The sequence below is a fragment of the Prenolepis imparis genome, unplaced genomic scaffold (genome assembly GCF_030444845.1).
Source record: "Prenolepis imparis isolate NDT839.2.m4 unplaced genomic scaffold, iyPreImpa1.0 SCAF_17, whole genome shotgun sequence".
NCBI classification, from domain to species: domain Eukaryota; kingdom Metazoa; phylum Arthropoda; class Insecta; order Hymenoptera; family Formicidae; genus Prenolepis; species Prenolepis imparis.
The window spans coordinates 1,837,061-1,864,048 of NW_028141175.1; the positions used below are offsets into that span (position 1 = coordinate 1,837,061).

At 29.0% G+C, this 26,988-nt stretch overlaps 3 protein-coding genes across 5 annotated transcripts; all 3 read right to left on the reverse strand.

Moving 5' to 3' along the window:
* Positions 1–1,831: 1,831 nt before the first annotated feature.
* On the reverse strand, positions 1,832–5,690 carry LOC145946570 (uncharacterized). 3 transcript variants are annotated; one of them, XM_083056258.1, is made up of 5 exons: positions 5,577–5,690; positions 4,480–4,617; positions 2,952–3,131; positions 2,461–2,577; positions 1,832–2,075 (listed from the first exon to the last, which is right to left on the reverse strand). In XM_083056258.1, the coding sequence occupies exons 2-5, from the start codon at positions 4,591–4,593 to the stop codon at positions 2,001–2,003; spliced, it is 486 nt and encodes a 161-aa protein (XP_082912384.1). In that variant the 5' UTR covers positions 4,594–4,617; positions 5,577–5,690; the 3' UTR covers positions 1,832–2,000. The 3 variants fall into 3 exon arrangements, with proteins under 3 accessions (XP_082912384.1, XP_082912385.1, XP_082912387.1); XM_083056259.1 differs by lacking the exon at positions 5,577–5,690 and adding an exon at positions 5,435–5,489; XM_083056261.1 differs by lacking the exon at positions 5,577–5,690 and adding an exon at positions 4,773–5,393.
* A 262-nt stretch (positions 5,691–5,952) lies between these two features.
* On the reverse strand, positions 5,953–25,078 carry LOC145946645 (plasmolipin). The gene is made up of 4 exons (XM_083056401.1): positions 24,674–25,078; positions 9,250–9,417; positions 8,715–8,822; positions 5,953–8,630 (listed from the first exon to the last, which is right to left on the reverse strand). The coding sequence occupies exons 1-4, from the start codon at positions 24,848–24,850 to the stop codon at positions 8,547–8,549; spliced, it is 537 nt and encodes a 178-aa protein (XP_082912527.1). The 5' UTR covers positions 24,851–25,078; the 3' UTR covers positions 5,953–8,546.
* Positions 9,642–15,382, reverse strand: LOC145946643 (dynein axonemal intermediate chain 3). Its single transcript, XM_083056399.1, has one exon. The coding sequence runs from the start codon at positions 13,372–13,374 to the stop codon at positions 10,405–10,407; it is 2,970 nt and encodes a 989-aa protein (XP_082912525.1). The 5' UTR covers positions 13,375–15,382; the 3' UTR covers positions 9,642–10,404.
* Positions 25,079–26,988: the final 1,910 nt, after the last annotated feature.

Consider the following 26,988-nt stretch of genomic DNA (forward strand, 5'->3'; position numbering starts at 1 on the left):
TTTATAGTTTTTTGGACGCTGAACACGAATCTGATTTCCAAATTGCTCCATCACGTCACAATTTTGAGAAATTTGCAATTAAAGTTGTAACAAAAAGGCTATTTTTACGAACTTTGTCATATTATAGCTACAATATGTGACGTGAAAAGTTTTCTTGCAATTAAAATAAAGTATATTGTTAGGACTTTCGATTCTCAAAAGGAGAATTTTTGGTATCAATTAAGGTTAATAAGATATCCATGATTAAAAATAAGGTGTATTGCGGAAGTTAGTTATTATTAACTCGTCATTAACGATTTACCAAGTAACTTTTAAGTATGTTTATTATTTAAACTTAAGGTTTTTTAGGTCGCTGAATACGAATGTCAAAATTATCAAATTCAAAATGAAGAACTTTAAATGTTAAAAAATATTTAGACTGCAATCTAAACATTTTTTAAGTTTTGTCATCCGTCAGTCCGTCATATTGAGTGCATCATTTTAAATTTGACAATTTTGACATTGGATACGTATTCAGCGATCTAAAAGAACTTTAAGTTTAAATAAACATATTTAAAAGCTACTTGATAAATCGTTAATGCGACGAGTCACAGCTAACTTCCGCAATACACCTCATATTTAACCATGGATATCTTATTAACCATAACCGACACCATAAATTCCTTTTGAGTGTTGAAAGTCCTAACAATATACTTTATTTTCATTGTAAGAAAACTTCTCCAGCACATCACATATTGTATTAGCTATAATATGACGAAGTTCGTAAAAATAGCCCTCTTTTGCAAATTTCTCAAAATTATGACGTGATGGAGCAATTTGGAAACCAGATTCGGGTTCAGCGTCCAAAAAACTATAAGAAACGACTAGTTTCATTGCGGTGTTCGAGAAAAAGTCATTTTGTGTTGAACATTGTACTGGGTCTAATGACATGCAGGATGATACATATTTCATCACACAGCAATGTTATATTTTAAAACATGTTTTATTTTTTATTATACATAGAATGTATGGAAAAAAACCGTACACAATTTGAGGAATTTATATTCTATGAGATTTAAGAAAATTTTGTGTCGTCACTTTGATAATATTTTGAATATACAAAGAAAAAATAATAACAACATAATAATCTATAATCCGAATCTATAATTGATAGATTAGTTTGTAATTTGCCAATCAAATTTGTTTGATCTCTTCTGTTTAAATTATAATAGAAATTAAATCATATAAATTTACACATTCGATTGTATTATTACATTTAGCAGACATAAATATTATGTACACATATAAAAGAATATATTTACATTGATATATAAAGATATAGTTGTAAGAATCACAATCAGAAGCATCGTAATATATATCTATATACATATTTATTGTATATAATATACATTATATACACAATAAGAAATTCAAATAATGATTAATTGAAATAATATAAAATAGATAACGTATACTATTTATTTTATGAGAAAAAGAAACAATTTTCCCCAAGTGTATATGAATTCTTTTAAATACTTACAATTAAAATAATAAACTATTTCTAGTGAGTATTACAATTTTGTAATTTAGTCTACAAATCAATGATTACCGTACAAAAGTGAAAAATGTAAGAATGCTATTTCAAAGATTTATAAAATGTATAATACGGAGAAATATTCTTCATCATTCTCTCAAAATCCGAAAAAATATATCGAATATTCCGACATTAGATATTAAAAATTTATAATATATAAATATTTATAATTTATTATATTATACATATATGCAGTTTATATTAAATATGCACATTAATTTAATAATAGATAGATTTAAAATAGATATTAAAAATGTATAATAAGTATTTAAAATTTATTATATTATATATGTAGTTTATATTAAACATGCACATTAATTTAATTAAAATTCTTATACAATATACAAATTTAGCTTGTAAAAACCAAACATAATAAGAGTCATTTGTTTTCACTTTTCAAAACATCGCAATTATATAATTAAATCTCTTAGATCCCTCTATAAGTGCGAAGAGCAAGAATCATGCTGAAGAGATATATACCGGCATTTATTAGACCGCAAATCTAAATAAAAATCAACAAATTATTTCTACATAAAAATCTAATATAACGTTATAAATGTAAAATTATTTTATATATGTATATTACATACGCATATTTGCTTTAAATTTACATTTATACATAAAATTTATATAAAATATAAAAATTTAATATATAATAAATATATAATAAATATATAGGCACAGACCTAATAATTCATCTTTCATAATTTTATAGTTGAAAATTTATACATAGAAGATAGTTTACTAAATTTGCGACACTTTATAATATATAAATTGATAATCCAAAAAAAAAAACATTATTATTATAATTGCTCTATACTAATATAATTTTCATTTCTCGTATCGATTAAGAATTTGAATTTTTGTGAATATAATATTGTACTTACAGATGCGCCTAATAACAATTCGTAGGAATATAAATGCTTATTGTTACTGACATATACCAGAAGTGTCAATGACGCCGCAAATAATAATCCAAATGCAATGGAATGATAAAGGAGTTCCTAAAAGTTCAAAATCTCTGATGTCAATAAACATAATGTTGCATAATAAATTCTGATCGAAACAATTGGTTTCTTAAATTTCATATTTTTGATATTATTTAAATAAATTTTAACGCAATTTAACATTTGTTTCTAAAATTAACAATTTCTTATTTATTGAGTCATATAGAGTATAAGTAATCTAATAAATTAAACAAAATGTAATAGATAATTTTTATATACACGTTCGATGTGTGTGTAAAGAATATACATACTTATACAAAATGTACCGTAAATCGTAGTACAATACGAGCGAAATGGAGATAATTCTTTATATAAATACAAGTCAAAAATGTATACATATATGTATTTGCATGTATTATAAAAATACTTACGTAAATCGTTTTAGATATAATAGATGCAGTAGAAAGGGACATCAAACAACTGAGAAGAAGGATGAAAGTGCCAATCATAAAAGTGGTCGTTATAAGAAGAAAAAAACATTCGGCCGTAGTTCGATAATAAACAGTATTAAATTCGTTACCAATAATGCCTACGCAAACTATACCCAGCGCCTGTTGAAAAAAATGGAAATATCAATTAAATAAATAATATTTATTTATTTATTTTTAAAAATAAATTTATAAAAGTTTTGATAACGTATATATAATAAGCGCATATTTATTATAATAATTATAATTATACTAATATAAAATTAACAAAATATATCTCAATATAAATATAATTATTTTATATATTTTAAATGTTTTAGAAATATATTTGAAATTATATTTAAAATATTTAGAATTTACGTTACTCATACTATTATCGTAAGTAAATATGTATGCGCGATTATAGCTAAAACCGGATATTGCCGCAAGCACATGCGATAATGCGAGTAATACTACTTAAAAAGATTACAAGATTTCCTGAATATCTTTTATAAATTATATACACTAAATTAACAATATTATTGATTTCTTTATTTAAACGTCAAATATTTATCTTATTGTTAATTAAATATACACGCGGCAAAAATTGTTAAACTTTAAAATTATTCGTGTTTAAAATTATGTTATAGAGTATGTTGTAATATTGTTAGAAAATTATTCATTATTAATTAATTAAAGCAAATATTTTATATTAAAATATATACTCGCTCGCAAAAATAAGTAGGCCATCAAACTTTAGCACATTTTTTTGACATCTTTGAATTACGATAACTAAGTAAAAAAATATATTGAGATAAACCAAAGCTTAAATTAAAGCTTGAACATTTCTCTTAATAATCCATACAAAAGATCAAAATTGAATTACAAAAAATGTTTTATAAAATGGCGGACATTGAAGATAGATGTTAAAAAATGGGGAAAAAATATATTTAAAAAATTTTTATATAGCTCAAGGAAATCGATACAAAAATGTATGAATCTTTAAGCTAATTTATTTCCAAACAAATCCATATTTTAAATATTTTTCTACGACCTTTTTTGATAAAATTATACTGTTTTAAAGAAAATGTTACAAAATAAACCTTTTCTTATAAAATCTGCAATTCAGAAACAAATTATCGTGAAAAACTTTTTCAATAATTAAAAACTTTTTCAGAAATTAAAAATTTTAAAAAGAAATTAAAATCTTAAATTTTTTGTCAATATAAACAAAAAATTGCCGGTAATAAATATTTCTTTAAATAAATGCAAAGTTTAAACAATTAATCCTAAAAAAGTGTATCATACATATTATTGAAAAAAATATTTTTTACTGACTTATCGTAATTCAAAGATGTCAAAAAATTGTACTAAAATTTGGTGGCCTATTTGTTTTTATGGGTGAGTATATTAATAGATACTTTACTTGATAAAGATGTTATAATGAGGATAATCGATGTGAAGAAATAAATGTAGTAAGAAAAGTGCATACCAATTGTAGGAACTTTAAAATACCGCTCCAACTTTTTAAATAGTCAGTGTTGATGACAATCGTCGACGAATTGGTCGTCACTGTTTGTGTTCTAATTGTCACAGAATGAGACATTGTTGCCTTATTTTAACGTCAACTCTGAAAAAAAAAGATAAAGATAATTTTTCTATATATTGTACATTTATCGTAATTTATTAAAATTTATTTTATTTAACACATATAAATGAAGACACTAATGTATGATAAGTAGGTCAGGTGCTATGACAATGTCAAGTTTTCAAGATATAACCTACAGCAAAGATTTTTACTGCTCGTTTTCAGAAAATAGAAATATCATAACTCCTCTTATTTCTTTTACTTCTCTTTTCAAATTTCACGTTCATATATTTATATCTCTAAATATTATATATACATACATATACATATATATACATACATATGTATACATATATATACATATATTATATACAGGGTGTCCCGGGAGGAAAGGTCACTACTCTAGGAGGTGATAGTATCGGTCATTTTAAGCAAACAAGTTCATATAAACACGAGTGACCTCTATTTCGAACGATTTCCGAAATAATTTAAATTTAGTGCGCAATATTAGTTGCTTTTCATTTACATCAAAACTCAGATAATTCTCACTTATGACGTCATAACTCAGTTGAACGCACGTTCTTTTTGACGCTGAGAAAGTGCAAGAGTGAAAATACACACACACACACACACACACACACATACATGTATATATAAAAGCACTCGTAGTCACGGGTTATTTTTAAATATCCAGAACACGAGGGAATTAATACGTATAAGGTGCGAGTCACAAATTTATCTATCAATTCGCTTAATTCTCATTTAATGTTTACTCGCCCACACAAAGATTACAGAAATTATCTCCTATATAATCGCCGCCGATTATATTTTATCAATACTAACAATATTTTTTGCTCACATTGTAATCTTCCATTTTATTATTGTATTTTTGATACATTTTTGCACTTTTGACACTATAAACATTTCATTTAAAAATATCATTATATGATAATGCTGCAATATATATTTGATACACACAATCGAAAAAACACTGTACTAACCTGAAGAAAGCACGTTGTTGTACATTGGCTGTCAGCGATTGACTGAAGCTGAAGCACTGCCTTTTAGCATAGTACCAAAGATGACGTCACCGATGATATCATACACCCGCACACATAGATAATACATATATGCTTATGAAAAGTAATAAAAGTAAAAATAAGAAATGTGAAAACATGGAACAAGGTTATCAAACATTACCTTTACAACACACAGCGTGTATAACAAAATATATAATATATATACCTATTATTTTATATCTTTTATTTTATCTTATATAATATGATTTTTAGGTGTTATTCAGAAACATATGTACGTACACAATAACCTATGGAAACAATTTTTAAAAATTAAACATGCAATAATAGTAAGAATAAAATGTTTAAAAAATGTTTAATACATTAATGTTAATAATAAAACACATCCAAATATGGTAATATGTCATTGTACTTTATTTAGCGTTTATAGTTAAAAAAAATAAATAAATTTTAAAATTTTAAAAACGTCCAAAAAAACGCATAAAATACACCACGCTCGCGGGTGCGCGCGCGCGCGTGTGTGTAATGTATACAGTATACACCACATATGTATGTGGAAATCGAATAGAATATCTGTATACTGCGATTCTGTAGCTTTTAACGATGATGTCGCTATCATAGTATGCCATTATGTATGTACTTTAACATGTTAACATGTGTAACTATACATATATAAACAAACAACAACAATACTGAAATACAGTTTCTTAAAAATAAAAAATACATATGTCTATGTAGCTTTTCCTTCATTCGAGGGACAATGAGTAAATAGAAGAGATAAACAAAAGTGAATTACATCATCAACACTTATAATAAGTGTGATAAGCAAAAAAGTAGCATAATCTTAAACATAACGTCCGTTTTAGTTTTAATCAGCGCTATAATAAACGCGACATGATTCGGAATTATCTCGCCGACCTTCCTTGAGAAATATGTATATAAAGAGCTTAACATGCATAAATATCTTGCCTCTGCATAAAATATAAAAAATATAGAGCAATTAATGTGTAATATATACCCACAATTGATTCTGTTAAAACAAGACGAATTATAGAAATCTAATAAATTGAAAAATAGAATATATTTAATATCGAAGCAACTTTTTAAAAACTATTTTTTTGTAAAACCAAACAAATCTGAATTTAAATAATTAAGTTTTTATAAAAAAAATTGTTTTCTTTACGAAAACTCCTTGAGAAAAAAAATAAAAATTAGAAAAAAACTATTGTGAATCAAAAATGACAAATATAAAGCTAAAAAAGCCGATTAAATATCTATTTTTTATTTTAGATAATTTATGAAGAGAAAACTGAATTTTGACCACTATATGTAAGCGCGTGCATGATTATTTAGAACGCCATTATACAGTTTCTCTGTTTTAATATCTTTTGTAATTCATCTTAAGTTTATTATCAAAAATATATTTTTTAAACAAACACTATTTGTTTATTTATTTGAATAAATAGTTTTGTACAATGTTAAAAAATATTCTATGTTTCGATTTACTAGACTCTTTTATATATGTGTATTTAACGCGTGCATTTGAGGCTTATGATTTACATGTGAATGAGAAAAAATATAAAAGAAAAGTTATACTACATCCAATCTAGAGAACATGAATATATTTGTGTGTGTCTTATCTACACACTACACATATAAATTATATATACATGCATAAAGAAATATATATATATATATACATGTATTGTATATAAACATAATCTTTCTTGTAATATAACGCGCAAAAGTACAAATAAAAAAATGTTTTAAAAAATAGTGTTAGAAATTTCACGCATGTTTATTAAATACATGAAAAGTTGATGCATTGGAATCATCAAAAGTTTATAAATTAATACTTGGCGAAATAGCTATCCAATATGGACACAATAATTGCCTAAATAATTTCGGATTAAAAAATTAAGCACCGAGTCTTTAATAATTTATATTGATTGTGTGAAAGCACAACTGATATCGCCCTGAAAATTCATCGTACATTGATATAAGATCTCTTAAAACTATTTATTTCATTGTTGTCCGGAGGATTATATCGACAATCAAAGTACAACTGAAATGATGCCTCACAAACAATTAGACAAAAATTTTGTTTAAAAAATGTTTAACAAAAATTAAATTTATTTATCATATTAGGTACTATAAATGCTATTTATTATATAATAAAATAATAATTAAATGTCCTTATATACATAATTACAAATTTCAAGTAAATATTATAAGGACAAAAAACAATAGCATTTGTATGAAAAATTGAATAATGTATTATTCGTTACAAAATATAATTTAGTATTTGTAATTTGTAACATTGTGTATCTTATCTAAAGAGGGATATATATTTATTCCTTTATTAATAAACAAGTTAAATATATATAATATTCAACTAATGATGCTTAAATAGAAATATTGCAATTTTTATATAAAATGTTTTTCTTTATATTCTTTTCATTCTAAATAGAAATGATTTTAAAAAAAGTAAATGTCACTTATTTGTCGTTTATTTGTTATATATCAGTTTAAATAAAATTATAGATTCGCGTGTTCAATGATCTTGTACAAAATTTCACGAGTTTGATATATGTAATTGTCGTCGGATATACAATATCTTGAATGTGTAGCACACTTTATTCGTTCGTATGATCCTTCTCAAAGCGGCACCGGGTTTCTAACGACGAAGATCTCGACAAATAACTATAATTTTAAGGCACATTGTATAATAGTTTTTCTTTAAGCTGAACACACGATCTGAGAAGGATCGCGCCGGACTAGTTTTAAGCCACCCCTTCCAGCGCTAACGTTCTTGTCGAGCACAATCTTTGTTAGTATGCCAAAACCTTTATAAACAGACGGTGAGAAGTCACGGTCGAGGCAATTCTTGATGTTGCTCTTCAAGTATCTGGTTTCTCTGCAGGCTGACGATATTTATTGTGTATTAGTACTCTTCCATTCGATGTATAGGAAATAAACCCCGGCGGCGTATGCAATGGTATTGAAGATTCCAAATATCTATAAACAATGTTGAATGTATATATTTAAAAAATAATAATAATTACTCTTTTTAACTATTAATATTTCAATAATGAGTCTCACTCCAGCAGCGATGTTTGATGATGAAGTTCTGTAAGCCGTCCAAGCCGACAGCTGGGCGATGAATGCAATCATGTAAAGTACGGTTTTTATAGACGTATTTAAAAGTTCCTGAAAAAATTAAATTATTTTAGAGAATTGAACATACACATGCCTTATTACATTTCTTAAAATTAATTTTCTAATATATGTCTATATACATATACATATACATACATACATACATACATACATATACATATATATATATTTAAATATCAGATTTTTTCATGCAAGAAAAAACATATTAATCTATTATAATTGTAAGATATAAATAATATCATGCACATCTTTAAAAAATAAATCAATATATTCTCAGAAATCCTTAAAAGATTAAATTATTTATGTCTAATAGAAATCAAATGAATAAATTAAATATGAGATTAAATCTTTTTGAATCAAATAAAATACATAATATATAGCACAGAATATTGAGGAAAGAAAAGCTTCGAAGACACGATTTGCATAATTTTACAATATTTTTTTAATTTTCACTTACAGTTAAGATCCAGTTGATGGGCACCTTAAGTACCTCCCGGAGGGACAGAAAGTACACGGCGCACCATATGAGTGTCGATATAAAGGACGTTACCGCAACGAACAGAAACCAATGTGTCGCGCCTACATACGCCGGAGAAGCACATGCCATACATATTATGCCCAGACCCTGGAAAATGTATCACATGCCTTCCATTATCCATATTGCATAACAAAAGAAATAGTTTTAATAATGCCAATACAAGACAGTTTTTTATTTAAGTAATGATAATTAGCTTAGCATCTGCACTGAATTAATGATATTCTTCCACACATTCAAATTTTGATTAACATTATACATATATATATATATATATATATATATATATATATATTATATATATATATACATGTGCATATATATATAAAATAAATAACTGCACGGTGATTAGATTTGTACTTGAAATTTGTTTTAACAAAAATAAATTTTTCTAAAAACATTAAAATTATTAAAAAGAGCATGTAAAGTCGATACTCGCGCATATATCGAAGCTCGTGTCACCGCTTTTCTGTAATGTTGATTGGTTCTTCCGATGTCGAATAATCGCGCGCTAAGCCCGCGCTTGTGTTGTTCTAGTTAAAATAAAATATGAAAATTGTTGAAAAAAAAAACTTGATTTACATTTGTTGTACGCACACATTTATTTATTGATTTATTTGATTAACAAAACAATTGGCTCTTATTACACGACTGTTTATATTACATTGTAGCTAAATCAATTTAATTAATTGTTAAAATAAATCTGCACTAAATTTATTTTGCGCACGAAATTTGTTTTTTTTAATTTCTAAAAAATTTAATTTACTTTTTGTAAAGTATACCGGTGTAAGTATCATTAATTTTTATTCTGTTTTAGAACTTTATCCTATTCTATATAATTTACCTTCTCATTAATGTCTATATTAATTAGATTAAATTAATCACAATTTTAATACACGCAACATGACACATTTTATATTCATTAGTTAATAAGAGTTACATATAATTTGCAACCTCAAAAAACTTTCCAGCCCCTTCGATTATTTCATCTTATCAATATTAACACAACCTGAATTCATCAAACAAACTTAAGATCACTTCTCTTGAGAGAATTTTTCAAGCTTTGCACTTATATATTTATGAATTTTTCACATTTTGCAGCTTTTTACTTTCTTTACAAGTGTTCCAATCAAATTTTAAAACAGGTTTCTCCGCCATTATCCTACGCGTCTCGTCCATAATTTTATAAAATTCTTGCAAATATATATTAATTATCTTTTCGTCCTCTATCGTTTCATGTCTTTTTTTTGAGATTTTGTCTCCTTCTAAATCGTGATCGTAATCAGAGAATTCGAGGGAAACAAAATTGTCAAAATACTTGTCTCGAAACGCAATTTCGTTCCTTGCTTTGTTCATTTTTAGATTTCTCTCTTTAGTTAAACAAATTAGCGGTAATCTTTTTTCTTTTAATTTTTGTGGCACAAATTTCTTCTTCTCTAAAAGGACCTTCTTCATTCTTGCTTGCTGGCGCAGTTTCCATATAATGTCTTTGGATTTTGGCACTTTACATACTTTCTCTTTAGCTTCCAATCTTAATCGTTCCTCATGTTCTCTATGAAGTTTTATTCTTGTCATTTCGAATTTTAATCTACGTTCCTCGTCTATTCTCGCTTGCCTTTTAGCAACGATGATTGCGTCATTTTGGAGAAAATCTTTCTGCCACGAAGAAAACATTTTTTTCCTTCTTACTTCCCTCCATACGTATTCTTCAAACCAGTCCACTTTTTCAAGTATATCATCCTTAATTTCCGCTGGTTCCTCAAAAATACGAAAGGCACTGTTGCAATCACCAGCACCGATCAGTTTACAGTTTTGCTTACACAATTCCCGAAGTGACAAAAGGGTTATCGGCATTCTGGAGATAGTCTGCGTGAGCACTGGTTCGTTTGCTTTCCTTTCGATATCCCAAATTTCCAGATCGCCTAAGCTAGTACCCATTAAAAAAGTTCCTGGACGATTACTCCAGCAACATGCAGTATACGCGCAATCGGATTTTCGTCTAAACACTGGTAAGTTTAAGTAATCGTCTTTCCAAATAGCAAAAACGTGACCGCCCATCGTCAGTAGAATATCTGAAAAATACGGCGATCGTAGAATCGCCGCAACGGGACCATCGTGTGCGGAAGTGCAATCTAGAAACTTGCACTCGTCTATACCGGACGTTTCATCCGTGTCGAACACCTGGTTTTCCCAGGTGCCGCAAGCGAAATGTCCCTGCGCCGTACCAATCCACAATCTTTTTATGCGATCTTTATTTGTCAAATTCGATTCATCCTGACGCTTATCGCTTTCTTGAAAAACACTGACTGATGGAAGACACAAATAAAGAGGTGTAAAAAATGGATCGTTATAAGATCGAACATTCAAGCGATACGTCGGTCGGAAAAGTTCATGAAGATCTTTGCAATCACTTGGCTTTAGCTGGGAAATAATGGAGTATCTCATAAGATCCCAAATGGCAATGGTACCGTCCTCAGAAATCGTCACAAACTGACAACTCGAACAAGTGGACAGTTTCGTTAATTTTCCGGATGGTTCTATCCTGTAATTATCAGGGAGCCATTGTATCTGACGAATTGGCAACTCGTGCGAATGATCTCGATCAGACACTACCGCTACTGGTACAACATTTTGAATCCAAAACTTGAGCTTGATGTTTGCTTGATTTTGTATTTGTTCGTGAATATTCCAAACGACTACTTGGCCCGACGCAGAACCGCCGATTACAAAATCACCGTTCGTCGGGCAAAAGGAGATTGAGTAAATTTCCTGATCGCATTGCAATAACAATCGTGGCCGAAGAGAATCCGTAAGAGACCATATCAACACCATCGGCTCCGTTTTTGACACAAAGTTATATTCGATACCCGACGAGAATCGGGTAACTTTGCGCGACGGTATGGTAACGTAGGAAATAGCCACATAATCGATAAAACACGGATGCCATGAAACATTGGAGATAATTTTGCCTATCGTCAAGCGCAAGTCGACAAGGGATGATCGTTCCTCGTAAGTAATCTCATCTCGCAGTCGAGTTATCTTTTGTCGTGTAAGCGTCTCGATATCGTCTATGTGTACGTTAACGACTGTGTTATAGCATACGGCATCGATCATTACTTGCGCGTGTTCTTCCAAGAAGAGCGCCATCAAGTTTTTATTATCCACTGACTTTTGTTCCTCCACCTTGATATCAAATTCTCTAGACTCTTCACTCTCTTTCTTTTCGTTTGAGTACTCAAACTCCTCCGATTTCCTCTCTGCTGATTCTTTTTCTTCTTCTCCAAATTCATCATTATCAACATCCGGCTTTAGAGTATCTTCGTAAACATATTGAGTCCAGGCGTCCTTGGGATAACCGGGATAAGTTTGTACTTGGATTTCTCGAGGCCCGAAGTGCGTTTGGATCATCCTAGAAATGCATTTTTTCTTGATATTCTCGAATTTCTCGTATGGAATTAATTCTACGTAACTATCCCAAGATTTCTTTGATGATCTGTCACAGAGGTTTCGATGTAAGCCCAAAGACTTAATTGGAAAGCATACTTGCATCTCAAAGAACTCTCTTATATTTTTGATTAAATTCCCATTTAACGTCGTCTCACTTCCGAGGGACTTCCAGGATCCACCGGTCTTTCTGATCTTCCGAATAATTTCACTCCGGATTTTCTTGCTGATGTCAGAATTTCTTTTCACTATCGCTGACTTTGCATTCTCCGTTAAGCAGATGACAAAGTCGCAAGCAATCAATCGAGTGGATGAATAACCCATGAGGAAAGTATCGCCACTATAAATTTCAATCTTGTCTCGATATAGCTCCAGCGATGAACCCGCTATATTGGCGAATCTCAAAACAGTTTCTCGCGATACATAAGCCCAAGGATATTCGAGAAATACATGCTCGCCGACCAAACAACCCAGTTCTCGCTGAACTTGGGGAGCAAGGTTAACGTGCTCCACATTTTCGATATTTTCGTCGTGCAGAATCCAACTCGATCGGTATTTGATCACTTTCTTCAACATCATTCTCGTGGCTCGTAATGATGACATGTATAATAGCCGTTCTTGGGGCAGTTTAGCCACAAATGGTTCTCGATATCGATCAAACAATGTTATTTCCTGTGGTTTCCAAGAAGCTCTTTCAATTTTTATGGAAGCCAACAAAAGAATATATATATATATATATATATATATATATATAGCCGAATAAAATGTAGCTTTTATATTTTATTTTACACAAATGCTACGTTGTGTATGACATGACAGCGTTATATTTATATCATTCGATGAATATACTTTGAGTATGTGGTGAGTACTTTCCAGATAATAATTCAGCTGCATGTAATTAATATATTGAAAGAAATGAGCACAGAAACATACAATTACTAAACGCCTATAATCAAAATAATTATATACGAAATCTCAATTTTTATACAAGAAGAACAATTATACAAATTATGTAAAGTATTTGATTATATATGTATTTACAAACAATTTCTTTATATATATATATGTATATACATATATTGTATATATTTTATTTCTAAATAAAATTAAAATATCGCAACTTTTCTCTCTCTCTCTCTCTCTCTCTCTCTCTCTCTCTCTCTCTCTCTATTTTTATCTTATTTCTCTCAAAAATATTAAAAATTCATATATGAATATCTTAATAACGCACCGACATCCGCGTACGGTTCTTGTAGCCAATTTATTTCTCAATTTATATGAATATCTTTCTTCTATGATTTTTAAAATAATGTCATTTTTATTGTAATAAACAGATTAAGTATCAGTAATCTAAGAAGAATAACGACTCTAGAAAAGATATTTAACTCGATTCTAAAAATAGTTAACACGTGTTTATATAAGTATATTTTTCTCTTTGCGATGATTATGATTCAGTCACATTATTGAACGTTATACAAGTCATATTATGAGCACATGATTCAGAATATTAAAACTTCTCTAATAAGGATCGTCAAAGTAAATAAATTTTATAATTCACGTGTAAAGATATACACACACACACACACACACACACACACACACACACACACACACACACAATAAGTAAGCTGATATGTCATTATTATAACATCATTATATAAACGTAATATAAATATATAATTATATGCTGTCTTTCTATTAAAAGAATATAATGCTTGCTGCACGAATTTCCTTTTCTAGACGTGGAAGTTTCTATCATACAATTAGAAAAGAAAAGGTAAGGCTGAAAACATCAAAAAAGAGTGTTTTTCTGCAAATGTATAATTTTAACTACATAATATTTTACCGCGCGTGTAATATAATTTCTTATCCACACAATGAACAAAAAGAACCATAGCTGGCATAAAATATTAATACGTAATCAGTTAAATCTAATAGTAGCATCTTTTCGTTCAATCGATATTACTGTCAGTACGATTAATATGTATATGTATATGTATATGTATACATATATGTATATACAACATATTTTTAAATATAATTTTATTTTATTAAATATTATTAAATAGTTCAAGTTTAGAATATTTCGTCAAGCTAGCTCTTGGCATCGCAGAAATTTTTTGAAACGTTATATGAAGAATTATTTATAGAATTCCTAAAGGAGATGTTTAAAAGTTGTAATTATCCAACACATATTGACACCCATGTTAATTATAATAGCTGGTGTTACTAGTATCGCACTCTGCCAATGAGAACAAATTATTTTTTTCTTGCACATAATGTGTACTCTATATTTCCTTATATTTACTTATGCGCACACGGATACATGAATAGATATGATATAAGTATATTGATGATACATTATGCAGCATTGTTATGCCAGCAAAATTAATATATCAATTTGCTTCTATTCCGCACGCAATTCCATGACGATTCCAGGCATTAATTATTATAAACCAAGGATTCACGGTGACCTAATTTACGAGTGATAATTATTTATTGAACTCGTAACAACTCTATGTAAGCTTCATGACAATTAAAGTTTGATGAATATATTATCAATGATTGCGATCTAACAATATTGTTTATTCTAAGTTATGTTAGAAATTTATATCGGAATCTATTTCTATACGGAAATTAAAAGGGAAAGAACCGAAGAAATTAAAATAAATAAACTTAAAACTACAAATACTGTTCTGAAAATAATTTTTATAGACTTTTCAAATGTGATATATAGTTTTTTTATGCATTTTGCTATTGCAAATTAAATTCTTTAAATTAACTAATTTTCAGTGATAAATTAGTGATGTGTAAGTAACACGATTATTTCGGTTACACAATGTATATTTAAATAGTAATAAAGAGACCACCAATGTCAAGGATAAACGTCAAGAATTATTATTTACACTAATTTTATGCATTCGAGCGCATGAATATGTTTCTTCCTGCGATATATATATATTGTACATACAACCACAATCTCATTTTCTATAGTAAACGAATTTCTACGAATAGATCGTTTAAAATTTCAGCAAGACAATTATATAACTTTATTATATATAACATGGTATATTTTTAACATGGCAACGTTAAGAAAAATAAAGAGTTTTTCTAATATTTGTATAGTTTATATGTTGTATTTCAAGTGTGTACTTAATTAATAAATACATTTTTTTTCAAAATATTGCACGCATAAATAATTTAGATGTGTATATATAGATGGATTTTTTAATGTTAAACTATATTCTTTTAAATATTTAATTTTGACTATTTACTGTTTGCAACAAAGTTCATGAAAAATCATCAAGTATATATATTAGAAAGATTAAGTCAATTTAGCCGCAACAGTTTTCGGAATGAAGTTTGATAAACAATAGTGATCTCCTCGTTATACTCTTTAACAATATTACAATTAACTAACACAACTCGATAATTGGTATAGTTATTCATATTATACGTATCAAAATATTAAATATATATGTATATCTCTTTCGTATTCCTTATTTGCTTTAAACCTGACTCTATTCGAGTATCTATCGATGAGACTTTTCGGTCAAATAGTTATGTGGTCGTAACATGCGAACATCCGGTAGCGACATGTTTATTAAACTCGTCTGGCAAGATGGTCGAAGAATTAAAGGACACATTCTCAATGTGACATTCCGCTATCGCGTTGTCACAGCAATGTCGGCGCGGCGCTGATGGTACCGCGTATGTGGGACGCTCTCCGCGTATGGTACCGGAGTCGTCTGGATGAACATGTATGGTCATCGCGTGCAATCTAGCATAGCGAAGTGCGTAACATCGAATTCACCACTATTCATAAGCTTTCGTTAGTTACACACCCAATCGCTTGTCGACGCAAACCGGTTCTTTCTCCAAAAACTCGCGCCGTTTTTCTCAAAATATTCGCAAATATTATCACTTTATAACAATGTTGACCTTTTATGATCCTAACTGTGATTGCATGCTTAGCTCTTTTGTTTTTATCACTTTATCATCTGCACGATTATTGGAAGAACTCTTTAGCGTTTCGTTTCCCTCGGTTAACTCCTCTGCTATCTAATACTCATTATTAGAAAATAATTAAAAAATAATGGTTATTATATTTTTAAATTCAACAGGAGGATCTATATGAACTCGTGATTTTTAAGAATGTAATTTGCAATAGTATATTGTATAGTTCTCAATTTCCAATATTTCCTACATCTTTATTTTAGTATAAAAAAAAGTCTATCTTCAATTAATGCAAAAAAACGAATGTTGGGAAATATTTAATTAAAGAGTACATTATATGTTGATTCTTTTTCTCTTTTTATATCAAATTAAATATTATGATAAATCACATAAAATTAAATTTAACTAAAAAATGATTTAAGATTTATATTCTTGAATCTCTCTTAAGAAGTGCATCATTTAAATATATTTAAAATCCTTTTCAATCATGACTGTCAAATTTTCTTTACATTTAAACAGGAAATAAGTCAATTTTCTTTAAAAATGTAGCGCATAACATAAACCAAAGTTTAGAAAATAAATATTCAATTTTTATCAAAAAATAATTTGATTTGTTATAATATGCTGCAATAAAGACCATTTACATGTATTTTCTATATTTGTACGGCAGGAGAACAGCATTTGTGAAAATTTTTGAGTTTTATGCACATTATCTCAAATCGTCTGATGATCACTCTTTATCTCGCTATATCTCGACGATCAGTTGCTCGTAAGCCTCACGAATTTCAAATACTATATATACTACAAATATGTGTATTATCTAAATATACAATACTATATATACTATACAAATGTTATATTTATTATACCTATGTATTATCTCGTCTCAGCATAACTATAATTTTTATATCATTGATATCTATTTTTAATTTTCACAACAACTTTATTTTTCTTTTTATAATTTGCAATTATTTTGAAATATAATGCATGTGCTAAATATATACATACATTTGTATTATATATAAGTACATATACACTACCGTCTGAAAGTTTAAGACCAAAAAAATTTGTAAATTTAATTTATCACATCTTCCCAAAAATTAATGCAAGCTATTTTTACTTTTACTACTGGTGTTATAACATGATCTTCTAGCTATATTAATAAAAAGAAGAAACAATCGGCGGAATGTCATATTTTAACGTGTAAAAATAAATTATTCTCTCGAGGATCTTTATTTATTACTTTGGTCTTAAACTTTCTGACGGTAGTGTATATAAAATAAAATTTTATATTGTTTTTAATTTCAAAAAAAATATTCAAATTTAATTAATTAAATATTAGAAACGGCGTTTAATATTAAAATCGTTGAAAAATTATATATTATATATATAATACACACACACATACACACAAAATCAAATGTTTTTTAAAATTAAGTATTGTTACTTAATTAAGTAAGTGTTTTATAAATATCGCAATTCTAGTTCAATAAATCAGAAATTTGCAAATGCATTCAAAATGCATTTACTATTTCTATTACTATTTCTTTTATGTATTTGTTCATTTCCCGCCACAAGTGTCGCCAACGCTGTGTAAAGCCATATGCTATTATAAGAATTATTTCGCATTAGATCAATATACATTCCTTCAACTTCTATCGATCGTAAATAATATGCAACCTTGTACTTGGGGTGAAAAGAAAAATACAAAGACACATAATTTAAAAGACAAACCAAAATAATGCTTGCTGACCTAAGCTTCTCTAATAATATCAAAATTAACAATGAAATAATACACACCTACACACGCACAAACACACGCGCGCACGCACACACACATACACACACATAGGTATCTTATAATGATAAAAAAATGTATTCGAATAAAAATATGTAAATATTTTGCAATAAAGTTGTACACAACATACGTGATGTAAATCGCATACATATCAGTCACACACTACAGTAATACACACTTGTAACAATTTCTTGCATAGGCACTGTGTTTAAATCATGATACTTTTTCCAAACATTAATTCAAATTGAGAAAAACAGAAAAATTGGTAAATTAAAAAAAATTCTTTAAATATGTTTTTTATTTTTTATATATCGCTAGTAAATTAATCAACAGGGTAGTTAAATTAATCGACCACACTAGCCAATGAATTTGTCTAAGTTATGACTTTAATTTACTAGCGATATATAAAAAATAAAAAACATATTTAAATTTGCTCCTGGACCTAATCATGGAGCCTACCCGTATAGATGATTTTCCAACTGTTTAGTATACGCCGGCGGATATACAAGGCGTTATTTACAAATAACTATATAAAAGCAAAAAGAGAGAAGTATTGTTTCGAAGGGTCTGAATAGCTTAGAAGTAAGAGCAGTCGCCCGGAAAGCGAAAGACTCGGGTTCGATTCCCGATTCAGCGACTTTCGGACCAATATTTTTCTCACTTAAGAAAAAATTCTTTAAATATAATTTTCATACCTTTTGTAATAATTAAAGTTATTCGTTTTCTCTCTAGTTTGTTATTTTGGAGTAAGTAATCGAAATATTTGGTATTATACACACACACACACACACACACACACACACACACACACACACACACACACACACACACACACACACACACACACACATAATATATAATATAATATATAATATAATATATACATACATACATATACATATATATGTATGTATATATATATATGTATATTTTATAATAAAAATATTTAAAGAACAAGACTGTTTTTACGAATATATTGTTTTTACAAATAAATGATAAAAAACTTTGCAAAGTCAACAAGACAACATTGTTTTTACGAATAAATTATAAAAAATTTTGCAAAGTGTCAATATATAATCGCAATCATTATTAATACAATTTCGGATAAATTAACGTATGTAATGTTGTAGTATCAAAAGTCATCTTTTAATCTGGCAAAGATAAAGTAAAAATGTTTTGTTAACTGCTCCATAAGAGAAATACCGTTACGTGTGGTTATGCCACTGCAGATTCAACGGTATAAGCTAGCAGCTAGCCGATCGTGCGTCATAATGATGTGTGTGTACGATACATGTGATGTACATGTGCACATATATATACAATGCACATGTACCTTTAGATTAGTTGGAAAAAAGCATTGGAATAAAATATTATTATTATATTTTAACTCTTTCTTCTCTTCCCCTTCTTTACTTAATACTTTTAATAATATAATAAATTTAATATAAGCTTGAAAAGCCTTTGTTAATATTTATTAATATTAAATGAAAATATGTTTTAAGATTTTTAACATTTATATTTTAAAAAATAAAAATTTAGCATGTCAATTGAAAGAAAAAATGTGTGTGTGTACATGTATTATAGTAATATGTTAATGTTGTGTGTATATAGAAGAGCAAATTCAATATTTTTATATTACATTTTTGTGGACACAATAAAAAATAAATCAATATTTTCCTATATATATATGGTGCTACTCGAAAGTTTCCCAAATGTATCCGAAGAAGTTGCCTCATTCAAAGTCTTGTCTTCAAACTAGTTGAGATGAATATACACGATTTCATCAACTTTCTACCATAATCGGAAATCGTCATAGGAATCCTTTTATGTGAGCGTATTAATATTAAATCTTTTTTACGCTATCATTAAATCTTTTCAATCTTTCAACTTTATTTTCATCTTAAAGAAGAGCAAAAATGTCATGATCGAACTCAGGCGAGTAAGAAAATGTAAAGATATGTTTTTGGAAACCAAAAATATCGATAATAGATAAAGGAGATCTAAATGAATGGTTTTTTAAATGGCAAAAAATAAGAATATACTAACACAAAACAATTTCAAAGATGGCTTCCAATCATGAGAAAAACATTAGGATCATTGTGTACTCCCTTCTTATGTTCAAAAACTATTTTGAAGATCACAATTAGGTTTTCAAATAAAACAACTTTTTCTACAGAAACATTTTGGAAACTTTGGGATAACATCTCTTATAGATTATTGTACACAAATAATATTTATACATTTTGCGTCTGTTTCTCACAAACGTGCAGAGCATCCGCAGATTCTTGGAATAAAACACAATTGCTTTGAAAATCATAAATTTCGCAAATTTCAACGCGGAAAATGTATCACGAATATATGTTAAAAATGATGAGCGAAGGGAATGCAAATTCTGTGAAGCCAATGATTGAGCATCTTACACACACACACACACACACACACACACACACACACACACACACACACACACACGCGCGCGCGCGCGCGCGCGCGCGCGCGCGCGCGCAGAGAGAGAGAGAGAGAGAGAGAGAGAGAGAGAGAGAGAGAGAGAGAGAGAGAGAGAGATTTCAGTCGAAAATTATCGTGAATTAATAATAATAATACGCATTTTAGTTGCAAAAAACTAAAATACTCGGAATATACGAAAATTGTATAAAGAATGAACACATTTATAACAAATAGCAATGAATTTAATAATATGTAAATTAAAATAGAAAAAGCACAATAAGAAAAAAAAAAACAAACAGTTAAACATACTTTCTCTCTTAAAACAAATGTTTAAACAATAGTTTAGAGATTGCATTTTGGTTAAGCAATAAAATATTAAACTCTGCTCACATTCAAAAGTTATAATATACTTAATTTTATACTTAAATAAGTAGAAATAATATAAATATTTTAGATCTTTAAAATCAATTTCATTGAGTGATAATTATTTTCTATAATCATAGTGGTTGAAAACAAATATCTAGATCGAAATTGCTGAGAAAATTAAATTTTCTCATAGAATATCATTATCCCAATTGAATAAACCGAAGAAAGAATTCTTTCCAATTGTCTTAAAGATTAAAAACGTAAAACGTTTATCAAAGTTACGACGTTTCTGACCATACACTTGGTATATGTTTGTACGGTATAAGTAGGCGGTATGCGACTAGTCCTTGGCATATTTCTGGCTATTAAAATGACGCTTAAATGCAAACGACATTATTTCATTTCTAAAAATGAGTGAAAGCATCAAGCATCGTTAACTTTTTAATTAACTTTTTTTATACCCAGTGGGAAATGGTGGTCGAATCGATGTCGATTCGACCAATCATTTCTCGCTGGGTAGACATCAGTAACAAGATTAAAGAAATTAAAATCTTAGGTAGCAATCAATAACACATGCGCGAATAATTAAATAGCTTAATCATTGAACTGGCTGCGGAAATAGTCATAAAAAATATTAATCTTTAGATTTTTTCTTGTTGGCAATCAACACACACAATCTTTAATTTTATATGAATTCATTTTTATTATATATAGACAAATTTTATTTTAGCAAAGTGCATTAATTATGTCGAAAAAAAAATTCTCTACAGATATCGAAATATCGAGATATGAAGATATCGAAAATATTAAAAACACATTGGCACATACAGGGTTGCGTTCGGAAACGTCACCGAGTGCATTCCCTCTCTTTCTATATCACTGAGAGAGAAATGATATAGAAAGAGAGGGAATGCACTCGGTGACGTTTCCGAACGCAACCCAGGGTGTCCCGGGAGGAAAGGTCACTACTCTCGCTAGGAGGTGATAGTATCGGTCATTTTAAGCAAAAGAGTTCATATAAACACGAGTGTCCTATTCCGAACGATTTGTGCGCAATATTATTACGCCTGAAGTCAGTTGATTGTGATATTGGCTGCGTTGCAAAATTCACTGCCAGTACTGGAAATCTATATAGTTCACGTTACGTATACTATAGAGATTTCCAATACTGGCAATAAATTTTAGAAGACAACTGTCGTACAAGTGTTATTAAAAATGTTGGCGGCAGAATTTTTGAAAATTTATTATAAACTGTAAAAAATATAATTTTTTATGTATTAAAAACTTTATTTATGAAAAGTATCTCTTTCTTGGCAGTAATTTTGCTACTGTACTTTCACAATAGTTCTATCTCGGAAATCGTTCGGAATAGGACACTCGTGTTTATATGAATTTTTTGCTTAAAATGACCGATACTATCACCTCCTAGCAAGAGTAGTAACCTTTCCTCCCGGGACACCCTGTATAAGAGAAACAAAAACATGGAATTAAATATTAAAATGTAGAAAAGATCACGAGATAGAATATCGTTTTCCAATGTAAATCCGCGGTTTTCTGTGATATAATAAAATCCGTTGTAGTCATTTTATATGATCCATCACATAAGCAAGGAATTGCGAATTAAGTAAACGATAACGTGTGTGTAGCGTTACGTAACATATATCATTTCGTCTGCGTGCAAGATAAAATCTCTTTGAATGTAAAAATTATCGAGAGAATTATTTCTAAAATCTTTTTCCTTGTTCGTTTGAATTGTTATCGATCGGTAACTCTGAAATGCTATAAAGAAGAAACCGAGATCATTTATATGATCATTATTTATATGATGATTTAATATGTATGTGTTTGATAATATTCCAAAATGGAACAATGAAGAGAGAAAATCTGCGAAAGCAAAAGCGAGAAACTTCTCTGTCGAGCATTCTAATCTTGAATCGCGTGTTTAATAATAAAGTGTTGCCAATTGGCAACATTCAGTACAGAATATAATAGATTATAAATGTTTATAATCATTAAATTAACATGTAAAAAATATGTATATTTGTACATATACATGTACATGTATATTTTTAATTATATATCTCATATTATTTTACATTTATATAACTCATATAAATAAAATAGAACGTACTAATCATAAATAAAATCAGTTTTCTGACTTTGTGTGTGTGTGCGTGTGTATGAGATCATAGCACCTTATAATATATCTATTAGTATATCAAAGATTGTTACAAAATGTTACAAAAATATACACCAAGTGACTCTAAAGTTTCTATTCTATTATTAACCATTACGTGATGATAAGCATCAAATTTATCGTAAACTAAATCTATAAGCTGAAAATAGAGAATTTATGATATGTATATAAGTATATGTTACCATGTTGTGATTATTATTTCCCATATATATATATATATATATATATATATATATATATATGTGAGTAACATGGTAACATATATTATTATATATAAAAATAATTCTGCTCTCACTCGATTATTAAATTATTATTTTCAGATAATTAATAAATCTCACATATCGGAGAATAATTTATGTCTTCTTGTAATATCCGGAAAAAATTACTGAATATTTTTCATATTACACACAAGTTCTCATCATGCGTAATTTTATCAATATATATTTATAACTTAAAATTTTAATTATAATAAATTAAAATTTATTTAATTGAATAAAAATCAAATAAAAAGAAAAATTTATTAAAAGTAAACTTTTAAATTTCTTTAAAAAATTTATATATATATAAAATTTAATTTATAATTTATATAATTCTATAATACCTACTTGTGTGTGTGTGTGTGTGTGTGTGTGTGTGTATGTGTATGTGTATGTGTGTGTCAGTAAATTAATATATTAGTATCGTATTACTCTCTTTCTTTATGATTTCGAAATAATATTCTAAAACTCTGTAATATCACAATTAATATTATCAAATTTATATAAATTTTACTATAGTTTTTTATTATTTTTTTTAGCATTATTTTTTTAGCAAGCTGTAAAATAAAAAAATTTACTAGTTTATTTGCTATGGTATATATATACATATATTGTGTATCGCTAGGTTATTCTATTTAAAAAACAGTGATACGATACCATATAATATAGAGACACAATGTTACAGCATCAGTACCTTCCCGTATCATTTAAAATTTTATTAAATAATAATACTCGAATTTGTTATCGGAGCGTAAATTTATTATCAAACTATATAATGTACTAGTTCAGCATATGCAATTAGCACGGAAACCTCTAACTGTCTCGTCTCTTGCGACCTTTATACATGAATAAACAGCAAAAAATAAACCGCATGCTTACCAGCTGCACTAGTTTGAGGATACCGGGTATGGTCTTGAAATAAGCCACATTCAACCTGATGCCGGCCAAGGGGTTCGGCTGACCCGGTTCCGTCTTCACCGTCGGCGGTACCTGCCGTGGATTATTGCTGGCATTGTTGCTGGAACCGTCCATCGTCACCACGGTCTCCGACATCATATTACGCCGATCCGCACACTTGGGTTCAGCACACTCTTGCGTCCACACTCTGTTATACCTCTGTTCACTCGTTCCAGAGTGAAAGGCGAAGAGGAATAAACAGATGGGAGAGCAAAATGGAGAACCAAACCGGTACCGCGAAAGAACCGATTGCAGGACACCTGTTGTGTATGTTCACCACGGCCCGTGCGCACCAAGGCTTTTACCACTGCGCACTACCTACGATATAAACAGCTCAGAGAGCCGCTAGCCGCTCTCTATTCTTTCTCTCCCACTATATTACACTGCTACTACACACACAGCACAGTGCTGGATCAATCGACTTACCACAAAGCAGATTCGTGACGAATTCACCAGATCTTGTTTTATTGTTAGATTGCCACATCAGATAGTATCATGTAATAGAATAAATAAAATTAATTAAAATTTGAAAAACTAAATAGATGAAAGTATATACTATTGCTTCAATACACACACACACACGAATGTATATACGTATAATATTAAGATTTTATATGCGACTTATATATTAATATTAAAAATAATATGAGTAAAAGCAACTTTAATACTATAACAATCAATTTACTAGCATTTTATGAAAAATAAAATATGACATTGATAATTTTTATATCATGCAATATCACGTAAATGATTTCATATAAAAATCTTTCATACATATAATAATCATACAAATCTTTGCCAAATATTTCTAAATGTTCAAATTTAGGTTATAAAAATTATGATCGAGAAATTAATGTATACAGTAATATTTTATATCTGGAACTTTTAGAAAATATTAATCCGTCACTGATTTACCCCACTTTTATTCATTATCCCTGCTTGTGTAATACAAGCACACACATATATATATCGCCATGTTACAATATTACACTTCAATCTTTCTTCAGCCGCTTCCCCTTGTGCTTGTCAGCCAGAATTCAGTGTGCTGATTATAGTGTGCTCATAGTGTCTTTTTTGTTATTTTTTTAATGTATACATTTTTTAGACGTATATATTGTAATATAATAAAAATAAATTCGTATTCTAAAATTAAAAATAAAAATATAGATAAACTTATGGTAAATATTGACAAAAGGGGATCCAGCCCCAATCACCTTGACCTTGATATATGTTGTCAAGGTCATAGGCCTGAGTAACCTCCAACAAATTTTAGCCGTCGCTCCTTCTTAAGAAGAAAGTTATTAACAAAAAAAAGATTTGTAAAAATTAAAATTTGTACGTAGTCTAACAGTGAAAAACTTGCAGAAACGTCAAATATAAATACAAAGGTATGTAGAAACGTATGTCGAACGTATGTGGCAGTTTACTAAACACACACACACACACACGGGGGGGTGCAAGGGGTGCCTTCGGCCCCCCTCCCGCACCCGCCCCTCCGGTAGGCAGGGTGGACCTCGCTTTACAACTTACAGCATGTGTCCATTGTGATTGAACTCTTCGCAATGCATCCCCTACTGGCGGGAAGGGTGCGGGAGGGGGGGCCAAATGCCCCCCTTGCACCCCCCCCGTGTGTGTGTGTGTGCATATACGTTTCTGATATTTTATATTTCCTTTGCAATTTTTTTTATTAATAACTTTTTATTAAACAACAAGCGACGGCTAAAATTTGTTGGAGGTTACTCACAAGTAAAGGTACCCAACTATCATTCACGGATTATAATAAAACTTTGCACACTTGTAAAACTATGCAAAATAATAGACACGTATTTCTTTTTATGTGCGGAGAAGCGATTTTAAGGGCAGAAACAACCCCTTGTATATATGGGGTGGTTTTCACGTTATAAATACATTCTTGACAATTTTTTTGAAAACCGAGGTATTATGAAGTTTGCGGGGTCGCAGAATTCGAATCTGTCATTATAATTTAAAAATACAAAATGGCTGATTAAATATAACGCCCATACTTTGTGAGTACTTTGTGGCGAAAATCATATTTTTTCTTATTTGTAGTATTATTGGTCGACAATTTTTAAAGGTACATGAAGTGTCTTGTTAAACAAGTTATTTGGAATTAATTTTTATTAAATTTAACAGTGCATACAATAATAGTTTCTTCAATAACAATTAGTATATTGAATTTAATTCATTAATTGTTTCTTTTGTTTTATCCCTACTTG